At 36.8% G+C, this 11,322-nt stretch overlaps 1 protein-coding gene across 1 annotated transcript in view; it reads left to right on the top strand.

The window, feature by feature from the left end:
* ZFC3H1 (zinc finger C3H1-type containing) overlaps positions 1 to 11,322 on the top strand; it is a 69,848-nt gene that overhangs the window by 33,575 nt on the left and 24,951 nt on the right. The window contains 9 exon segments of the mRNA XM_025207166.1: positions 138 to 686; positions 828 to 937; positions 2,070 to 2,201; positions 3,359 to 3,480; positions 5,197 to 5,298; positions 5,633 to 5,752; positions 6,132 to 6,315; positions 8,816 to 9,002; positions 9,387 to 9,578. Coding sequence (XP_025062951.1) covers positions 138 to 686; positions 828 to 937; positions 2,070 to 2,201; positions 3,359 to 3,480; positions 5,197 to 5,298; positions 5,633 to 5,752; positions 6,132 to 6,315; positions 8,816 to 9,002; positions 9,387 to 9,578 — 1,698 coding nt within the window.

Below are 11,322 nucleotides of genomic sequence, written 5' to 3' on the forward strand. Positions count from 1 at the left end.
GAATTGTGGCAAATTATGTTGTGGTTTTCCTGCGATTTGTATACATTTTCTGGCAAGAGTGTTTTACCCATTTTTCCTTCCTATCAATATTTTAATAACTGAAAAGATTAAATTAAAGGAATTTGTTTTCTTTATAGCCAAGCAAAATGTTGAAACTGGATAATTCCCCTGCATCAAGTCCAAAGAAACATTCAGCAGAATTGATTGCATTGGAAAAGAAGAGACTCCAGCAATTGGAGTATGAATATGCCCTAAAGATTCAGAAACTAAAAGAAGCTCGTGCACTTCAAACCAGGGAACAACCAAATGTTATCCCTAATGTAGAAGAGGAATCTGAATTTGTATTGCCTCAACCATCGCTTCATGATCTGACACAAGACAAACTGACCTTGGATAGTGAAGAAAACTATTTTGATGATGAGGTTTTATCTAACTCAAATAGAGAACGCCGGAGATCTTTCAGAGAATCCAATTCTTTTACTAAACCAAATCTTAAACACCTGGACACCCCTAAGCAGGAGACTATAAATAAACTTTCTAAAAAGACGATGGATGAGCCTGAGCTTTTCCTTGGGTTGAATATTGACGAACTGAAAAAACTTTATGCTAGAGCCGATAGCTTGAAAGAGCTGCTAATGAAAAATACTGCCTTCATGACTTCTAAGGAAGAGTCTCTATGTGGTCAGGTGAATGCATTCTTCAATTCCTTCTTCATACTAAAGTTGTGTACTGTTAAAGTTGTTTTTGCCTTATTAAAAGACTAAGCTTATGTACTATTGTGGTTACTTAAATTGCATTTATTTACTTAAATTACATTCGTTTCCTAGGAAATTTCAATAGATGTGGATATTGTTACAGCACAGAGCAAACAAACAGAAGTGAAACCATTTCCATTTGGACCATATCATAGTCCCCTTCTAGTTTTTAAATCCTACAGGTATGAAGACTGTTATTATGTGTGGCTTTTTAGCATGTGGAGTATTTTACTTGCTTTCTGGGGTGGGTGGGTGGGTGTTTCTTGTTTCCTCATATAAGTTATAACACATTTCTAAGAATAGTTTGTCATGTTATCATGAGATTTCTGTATTTGCTTAAAAATGGTTTGCCATCCCAAATACAGCTTATTACTGCACGTACGCTTAGCTTTTTTCTGTTTAATTTCTCTGTGCTTTAGAGCATCACCTAATTTGATTGTTGGTTGCCTTTTCTCTTTCAGTTACTTAATCATTGTGCAAAAAAATGGATCCAAATAGTGTGACAATCTGTTGTTGCAAACTGATTTTTTGCATTGGTATTAGAGCAAATTCAAAGATGGAGGGGATTGCACTGAAACATGAAAAAAAATTCTCAACAATAGGAGTGTATGTTAGCCTATAAATGATGGTGCCCTAAAGATTTACATGGTACAGCAAATTTAATTTCTGTGCTGTATTATAGCAGAAAGGTGGAAGATAGCATTCCTGTAAGAACAGCTTTTCTTGCTTTCTTCGTATTTAAAAAAAAAAAAAAAAAAGTGTACTGGAATGAAATTAGAAATCTCAAACTTGAAATGCTGTCTTGCCAAATGCAGGGATTTTCTTTTTTTTATTTAAAACAGTTTAAAGTGGTTTTGGTTTCTGTACATTGCTTTTGAAATCTCCTAACATTAAGCTATTTCACCTTGATTTTTTTTTTTTTTTGGTTAATTCCCAGTAAATTGCCACTGTTTGGCTTGATGCTGATATTGTTTGATTTGTGCTCATATTCTGCTATACTCATGTTGAGTTTGCTCTTCTGATAATGTGCATTTCATTCCCCATTTTCACGACTGAGCTTCTTCATGTAAGGGGTGGGGGGGAGTATGGTAGAGCAGACACCCGCAGACTGTAAAAAAATTGTACTTCTATGTTTCCCTCAGATCAGCAGTACTTCTACGCTTATAATAATTAGAGATGCACAAGGTTATTGCAGGAGGCAACCTCCCCCTAACCCCACCATCCAAAGTGTCGTGTCCCCCCTCCCCAAACTTATTTTTCAACTTGTCCATTCAGGCCTTTATCATTTGTATGATATTTCTTTCTTTTTTTTAGGTTTAGTCCCTATTTTCGAACCAAGGAAAAACTTTACCTCAGTTCAGTAACCTACAGCAATATGATTGAGCCAAAACAGTGTTTCTGCCGTTTTGATTTAACAGGCACATGTAATGATGATGATTGTCAGTGGTGAGTACTTTTCATCTTTTATTCATTTAAAGTACATCTCTGTAGAGATTATTCTTAAAGATTGTATGCTTGACGTTATAGACAAGGTTTAGAGCAGAAAGTTATCTTAAATACTTATCTGTGAAATATAACGTGATGGGAATATCACTGATGTGCCAGGCATCTGTTATATTGTTAGGGAATCTTCACTTAAACTTGGAAAAAGAGTATTAGTTGAGTTTGAAGACTGTTACACTATTATCACATTTGCTTAAATATAAAATGACCCTGAACATAAGATGACCCCCTCCCAATATTTAGTGTCTATATATGGACAACTTATACATTTGTTTTAATTTTACAGGTATAGCATCTAATTATTGGAGGTTTTGTCTTAGAATTTATCCCCCTTCCACTGCTACAGCAGGGAAAATTTAAATCAATTTAAATGCTGCTACCCACCTCACATTGTCAGTTTGGAAGCTCCACTGCCATTATTAAAATTTAGGCTCATATCCTTTGTTAAAGCATCATGAACCCCTAGGGATGTGTGTACCCCATTTTGAAAACCACTGAGCTCAGAGATTGAGTCTAATTTGGTATCACTGTGTACCAGTGGTCTGCTTATCAGTCTGCTTAAATTGTCATTTTATTGCTTACCATGCAATCTGTCAAACAATGAGATTGAGATGGATTTGACTACTTATGCCGGAGTAGAAGATTTGTGCGGTGGGTTTGGGTATGTAATGTGTATTGGAGAACATTAGGGCTGTTATTTCTGAGAAAGATGTTCCTAGTAAAATAAACCTCTCCATCAGATGCCCAGAAATGTCCTGTAAACCCAACTGTTCTATTCAGGTGGTAGTTTGCCAGAATACTAAGATAGAATCATTTATATGTTTCTATTAAGTTGTTTATTTCAGAATCCAGGATTGCACTAAAATAACACGTGGAAGTTTTCATTTGCACATTGTCATAATTACATTTTGTGTTTTTAGGCCTCTTAAACAAATTTCAGGGCAGCTTACAAATTGTGCTCCTTTGATTCGTTTGTTAACATTTGATACTCTTAACACTTGCTGCTTTGTTGGGTTTATGCTTAAGCAGCTGTTATATGAAATCTTTATATGTTAATATATATTAATTATAATTATACCAATTTCCCTTTTTTATTTTAGGCAGCATATGAAAGATTGCACTCTTAGCCGAAAACAGCTATTTCAAGACATTCTCTCTTACAATTTAGATCTGATTGGTTGTTCAGAGAAAAGCACAGATGAGGAGATAAGCACTGCTACAGGTTAAAGTTGTCTATTTTTGTTTTGTTCCTTTTTTTCCTACTGAATATAAAAACAAGCAGTTGTTTTCAAGCGGTGACTTCCATTTTCAGTGGAAGTTCTAGGATTAAAGCAAGTCTTTCTGTGATCATTTTATTTGGAGTAAGACAGTGCTCTACACTTTCTATAGGGTCTGTGAATGCTTTCTCCATAATCATAGGATGAAGTGTTTTGATCTGTTTGGAGTGTGAAATTAAGCAGTGACTATATCAAAGAGTAAATAGCTGACCTAGCATTTCAAGTGAGTCAACTAAACTTAACTAGAAAATTCCATTCAGTTGGAATGCAGATTGTCAGATTATTCTGATAAAGTGACCGTGCTACTCATTCCTCCAACTTTAATCTGTTTTAGTGTTGATTATTCATTTTGTATTTAGAATTGGAATACTAGTGTAATCTTTGTTTAAGCAAGAATTGTTATGTATTTGGGAAATTGAACTAATTGATACTGCTTTTCCATGCGATTTTTATGAAAATAAGCCTAGGAAAACAGTTGGCTTCAGAATTCGGTGTCTTAAAAAGAGATTGAGTATTAATATAATTTAGAAAGACCAAATACCATTTTGTTTTATCCAGATACAGTTCTGGAAGGTTGACTTTCTCTTCAAATTACAGGGGTATAGGTTGTAGCTGTGTGGTCTAAGGATGTAGGCAGACAAGGTTGTTTGGGTAAATCTGATATCTTTTATTAGACCAACTTAAATAGTCCTCAGCCTGACAGTGTTTGTGCCCGAAAGCTTGCAAAGAAGAATTTTTTCGAACTATTTGAGTTGGTCTAATAAAAGATTTACGTAAAGAACCTTGTCTTCAAGTTAGAGAAATTCAAGGGGTGGGCTCTCTTGATGCTGCTAGTTATTTAAAGACTGTTCTTTTTATAAAAAAAATTATTTTTGCTAACACTATTCTGTATTATTAAAATTTCTTTAACGAAGATATTATCAGTTTTGTTGTTTAGGCTAATTACTTGGCTCTGGTTCATGATTGCTCATCTTCATTTACGTGCCCTTCTGAACAAGGGAAGCAGAAGAGCTTAAATTATGATTTAATGCAGGAATACTGGTAAAGATCTTTATTTCCTTGCTTCTACAGGCAACCGTTTCTTTGAGGAGTAATGGAATGAAAGTAAGGAAGCTCTAATTAGATCAAATAAATCACATCTGAGGACTAATTAGTTATAGCACTGACTTAGCAGATAATGGCAATACCATTTCTTGTAGAGGTATAGATTGGACTAACAGTCTACATTTTCTGGCAGCAGACAGGAATAGTTCAGTTCTGGACTGAAGTATGGTGGGCCCAGAAGCCTTTCTCTGCTGCTGCTTCTCCTCATTGTACCTAGTCACAGTGCAGCTCAGGCAGTTACCCACTGCTCAGCTATGGTGCGATTTCAAGCCATAGGTTGCTGACTCCTGGACTAGCCCAGAGCACAAGAAAAAATAGTATAATGGCAAAATTGGCATGGAAAAAATGATCAAATAAGTTTTACAGCTCCTGACTTATCTGTACAACCATATTTGATAAGCATATTGATTTGAAGTAGTCAGAACTGACATAACTAGTTAAGGTACTTTAAATTGTTGTTATTTTTTTTTGGCAGTATCCCTTCGAGCGTTTTCACAAAGTTGTGCATCTCCTTATGCCCGCACATATTTAAATTTATAATCTTGCTCTCATTTCAGAAAAATATGTTGAAAAACTTTTTGGTGTAAACAGAGATCGAATGTCAGTGGATCAAATGGCTGTTCTTCTTGTTAGCAATATCAATGAAAGTAGAGGTCACAGTAAGTAACCTTTTTGGGAGGATTAAGTAACCTTTTTGGGAGGACTTTAACACAGGGTCTTACAAAAGTGGCGTTATGTGGAAGAAGCATGGTTTTTTATTGTAGTGAGAAACATGGGTTGTGGTAAGCTTAAGGGCAGCAGAATTTATTAAGTATTTGTGAAAAATTTAACCCAGCAGGTTTCATTTTTCCAAAATTACTTTTATGCTGAAGAACACGAGTTTCTATGGTTTATCTAAGTTAAACTTAAATTTATTGACAACTTGATCTAAAACTGAACAAAAATGATTTTGAGGATTACAAAGCAAATAATGCCTAGTTTGGTTGCTTTCAGCACCTCCTTTTACAACCTGGAAAGACAAACGGAAATGGAGGCCAAAATACTGGAGAAAACCGGTTTTGTATAGTAGCAGCAGCAGTGAGGAGGAGCAGTCTCTTGGACCTATTAAATATGGTAATACAAAAACACGTTGTGCTGTAGAATTGAGTGAGGAGTGTAAGAGTTGCAAGTCATTTTTTAAAATCTTTTTATGTCTTTTTTTTCTAAAAAAGACCCCCATGACTTTGCTTGCTTACTGCCTCTGTTTCTCTATTGATTTGTATTTTTTTTTTGTTGCTGGATGATGTAATCAATTTCTGTCCAACCTAATATTAAGCATATTTCACTTGTAGTATTTTTTTTTCTGTTCAATTTTTTTTTCTAGCTATATCTTTCTCAAACATTGGTGGCTATTAATTTCTCTACTTAGTCTTTTCTTAAAACCTGATTAGTCAAGTTCTAATATGATCTTTAATCTCCATTTTTTAAAGAGAATATCTCTCTAATCTTGCAGCCCACCCTATAGAACATAAAACTAATGTTCCAGCTCTGGATGCAGTTGTGACTCCAGATGATGTCAGATATTTTACAAATGAGACGGATGACATTTCTAACCTGGAGGCGAGTGTGCTTGAAAACCCTTGTGATGTACAGCTTTGGGTTAAACTTGCATACAAGTACTTGAATCAAAGTGAAGGGTATGTCCTTATCTCCATTCAAACAATTCTGTTGCACTTTTATCCTTTTATTTAGGGTTTTTCACCTATGCTGCAGTAATCAAGCTTCTTCATTCTGTCAAAGAACCCTTTTGTTTCCTAGACAAAGCCACAAATTGTTTATTGTCTAAAAGCAGTTAGGAAAAGAGCCATCAGATTAGACTTCCTTATGTACACAGTCCAGTGTTATGAGTAATTAAACATATTGCTGCTTTAACTCCAGACTGGTCTCATTTTGGGATGGGAGTACCTGAAATGAAAAAAGCAATAAAGAGTAATTGTAAAAGAGGGTGGCGGAGAGGCAGAGTATTTGTTGTGCATGCATGAGCACACAGACACCCATGCACTTTCTAATGTTATAAGCTAACAATGGAATACCATTTCAATTTGTCCTGTTCTGTACCATGTTGGGTGTTATAAAGGAGACGCTAATTTAAATCTGCCTTTTAGAATACGATGCCTAAACTTGTGTAGTTTTAGCCTAGCTTAGGGTCACCTTCTTAAAAGTGTCTCATGGGAGTTAGAACTGTTATGGCTCTGGGTTTTTATCTCTGAAACCTAAGTTGTAATTCAACTACATTGTGTCTTATGGACCAATGCATCTCTAATGATATCCTATCGGCACCGATAAAAGGAAAGCTGACATTATCGGCAACTGGCGTTTTTTGGCTGATGTGGCTGATAATGTCACCAATAAATGCCGTGAGCATGTACGCAGCTGCACATGCTTCTGCTGCTGCGTGCACCCCAGGGGTAGCATAGGGGGCATGTGCCCCCCAGATGTGTGCACGGGCCAAGGGCAAGCTGCCTGCTGTGGGCCAGGGCTTCACCAGCCTCTTCCTGGTAGCTGTGCTTGGACTGGGCAGTGGCAGCAAATTTGCTTTTGTGAATTTTGGTATGGCTGTAGCTCCCCCATAGCCACCCAGCACTGCTGACTACCTTGCTCCACCCTGCCGACCTGAGTGCAGCTCCTGGGAAGAGGTACAGTGCTCAGCATCCTTTTGCATTGGTATCAGATTAATAACTTTGGAGCTAGAGAGCTCTCCTAAACTTTCATATAGATATGTCCAAAATTCTGCTCGGATCTGATTAGTTTATTTGCAGAGTTGGTCAGTGGTATCATTCAGTCTATGAAATATACTAGAACCAGATTTTTCTTATCTGGGTAGCTTGCAGTCTGCTTAGCTTGGAGGAAGTTATCTAATAAAGGATGAGCTTCACAGCTATTTGCTGTGGTTTTTATTTTAAAGGGTGGTGCTTCTCCAGTTGGCTGGATCACAGCTGCAGGTCCTGCACAGCTGATTGGAAAATAAAAGCAGCTGCAGTCACCTAGAGCAGCTCAGCAGTTCTGTGCAGCTGTTTGCTGTGGCTTACAAACCTTCATCCTAGTGGGGGATGTGGAACCTAATCCCACGAACTATCTAGCTGCTTTTGTGTGGGCTAAAGAGATTTTGGGAGTTGCTAGAAAAACAGTGAGAAAGGTGGAAGTTCTTTTCATGGGAAGTCACTTAGCTGTTGCTTTGGAATGAACAGGTACATTGATCTGCAGATTAAAATCCATCAGAAGTTAAAATGTCTTTTTTATTTATTGAGATACACTATAAAATCTTTTAACAGACTTTCGGAATTAATTGTATACATAAAAAGAAATGCACACAAGCTGTTTTGGTATTTAAAATTTGTATTTACATGATTGTGTTATTCAAATTATATGTTGTCTGTAAAGCATCTTCAAAAGGAATTGATTGCCAGACTAAATGTGGCCTGAGCAGCCTTCTCTGGGTATATGGTGGTTATTTGATGCTTACAAACTGAAATTTTTTGTTTGCAGTCTATTTTATGGTTGAAACTATTTTTCTATTATGTTGCTGTAGTCAAGGCTTAACAATAACCTACAAAAGGGGGACGTTGTATTTGCAGATCAAACTGGTTACCTGTAAATGATCATGTAAATTAACATTGCAAGCCTTTTGACACTCAGTGAAGAGTAAATGTGAGAGTATGCTGATAATAGAAAATTAAAAGAAGTCTCTCCTAAGACAGACATCCAACTTCCTACTTCTATCTATGAACCAGAAAGGTGGAGCTGTTTCAATCCCTCAGCTGTTTTTATAGTGAGGATCTCTAGCTATGAGTAATTCAGCTGTGGTCAATTTAGCACTATTTCAACTGGCCTTTTGATCCAGAGAGTTGGTTTATCTTGCGTTTTCATAGAGTGTGTACTGTCACTATGCAAAGTGTATAAATATGGAAAGTCTCTCTGCAGTTGTCCGCTTCATTAGAAAAAAACAACCCCAAAACAGCAGGAACAACAAAAAGTTGACACAGAATTTGAAAATGCTAATTGGCCACATTCTTCTGAGTGTTACTTACTTCTGAGAGTGGATTTCAGTATTCTAGATCTTAAGTCCTAGTGCCACTGTCTTTAAATATATGAATAAAAATGTTGACATTTAATAAAATGGTCTGACTTTCTTCATAGTTCATCCTCAGAGTGCTTGGATTCTGCTTTAAATGTTCTGGCTCGAGCACTAGAAAACAACAAGGAGAACCCTGAAATTTGGTGTCATTACCTCAAACTATTTTCAAAAAGAGGAACCAAGGAGGAAGTACAGGAGATGTGTGAAACAGCAGTTGAATATGCCCCTACTTACCAAATCTGGTGGACAGTAAGCAATAAAATATTACTGTAAAATTTCAAGCTCTTCTGTTTTATAGTGCACGATATACCAATACTGTATTAAACAGTGTATGTTTAGACTCAGAGGGAGAGGTGCATTTTGTGTTTGAGAACTAAGGGGGTGGACAAAATACCATATTTAATGGGGTGATGGCTTAAATAAGGATAACACGGTAGAGGTATGTGTGAAATGCTTGATCCTCAGTAGTAGTGGAATGGAACATTTTCCTTAGAACATTTCTGAACCTGTATTAAAAAATTGATTATTACTGCATACAAATGGCTTATTTGAATAAGTTGGAAATTATTTAAATAGTTTTACACCTATCAGAATCTTCCCTAAAAGATGATATTTAAAAAAAATTTTGTCTAGTTTCTGAGCTTGGAAACCTCCTTTGATGGGAAGGATTATGTCTGTGGAAGAATGCTGCAGTTCCTAATGGAAATGGGAGAGGCCGAAGAAAACTCTGATGTTCTGTCCTTTCAGCTCCTGGAGACCCTACTCTACAGAGTTCACTTAAGTCTGTTTACAGGAAGGCATCAAAATGCTCTTGCTCTGCTTCAGGTGACGTCCTAGTTGCATGCATTTTAAACTCTTACATGGAATATATTAAACAGTATATCTTTACTGAACTGTTCAGATGTTGTCTTTGTTTCTTTATGGCTCCATCTCTGGAAAAGCTGCTCTATTTAGGTGCCAGGAGATAAATTAGAAGGGATTCCTTATTCTTGTTATGCTAAAACAGATTTGGGTTTATCACTTCATCTTGCATGAGTTCTTAAAATATTTTGAATGCCACCAAGAAGAATCTGCTTTTGACTGTGCAAGGAACTGTTCATAAAAGGCAATTATTAAAATAAAAGAAAAGTATAGTAATGCATTATTGACCAAGCTGCAGGGGTGTAGGTTGTAGCCATGTTGGTCTAAGGACATAGGCAGACTGGGTGAATCTGAGATCTTTTATTAGACCAACCCAAATAGTTGGAGAATAGTTATTAAGCAAGCTTTCGGGTTCAAAAACCCTTCGTCAGGCTAAGGAAGTTTCAGCAGTTGGTGTGTGCTCTTCCTGGATGGACACAAGAAGAGCACACACCAACTGCTGAAACTTCCTTAGCCTGATGAAGGGTTTTTGAACCCGAAAGCTTGCTTAATAACTATTCTCCAACTATTTGGGTTGGTCTAATAAAAGATATCAGATTCACTCAAGGAACCCTGTCTGCTTATTGACCAAGCAGCATTCTTTTTCTTAAATGTCTATGTTAACTTCATTTTTACCTTAACTAAATGGTTCAAGGAGACAGATTTGAAAAACCAATATTGGTGGTTTGATGTAACCCATTTTTATAAGAATTGTCCTTTGGAAATATTGTATTATTTGATGCTGCTTTTAAAGTGTTAGGTTTATCTTGTTTATTTTCCTCCTTGTACTACTTAAACAGGCATTCATGTGACTGACTTTTTTTTCTCTCTTTTTTTGTAAGCAGTAGACAATTTGCTGGTTCCTTTGATTGTAGCCCTCAGTGATCACCCTGCTTTCACTGTTTGCCTCTGCTATGTAGAGAAGATGTTATAAAACTAGTTAAGGTCAATATAAGATATAATCTCCTAATAGTCAGAGGTGAGAAATAAGATGACGTTTGCTGCTTGCAAAAGGGAGCTCTGACAGATGCAGTTTTTAAAGGTTTTCATGCTTACCAGCAGGTGGAGCCCACTGTCTGAATACCTTAAAATAAATCAAAGCATTTTTCTTAGCTATGTAGCTTTAAAAAAAAAAAAAAAAAAGCAGCGTATAACTCTCTTAATCTGCCATTTTAGTTAGAAAATCATCCTCCATCTTGGCATTGGTCTAATATAAGATGACTATAAATATGTTTGTGAGAACTGGCAGGGTAGTATAGTTTTTGCTTGACCTGCATTTAATGCATGTTAATTTTAACTGGAAATCTTTTGGAAATCTGCTTATTGTCATGACCCAGTGATTTTGGTGCCTCAGCACTATGGAATTTCCTGGCCACATGAGAGCTCCTTTGCACGGCAGAGTGTTCTGCTGCAATTGAGAACCCGCGTGTAGGAGAGAGTTCCCGCCAATTTGCAGTTTCCTTTGCAGGATGCATTTCTTCTTTGCAGCACAGAAATGCACAGTGCAAAGAGTTCCCGCTATTCGAATGTAAATTTGTGCCCCGCTATTGGCCAGTGCTAAATTATTCACACGTGGCGGCTAGTAATTGGCTCGCTAGCCGTTTAAAATTCCGCGCGACTTCCGCCCAAGTCGAAGAGCTTTGAGCACGCTGCAGAGTGCCTCTGAAGT

This window comes from Alligator sinensis, unplaced genomic scaffold (genome assembly GCF_000455745.1).
Source record: "Alligator sinensis unplaced genomic scaffold, ASM45574v1 scaffold1021_1, whole genome shotgun sequence".
NCBI classification, from domain to species: domain Eukaryota; kingdom Metazoa; phylum Chordata; order Crocodylia; family Alligatoridae; genus Alligator; species Alligator sinensis.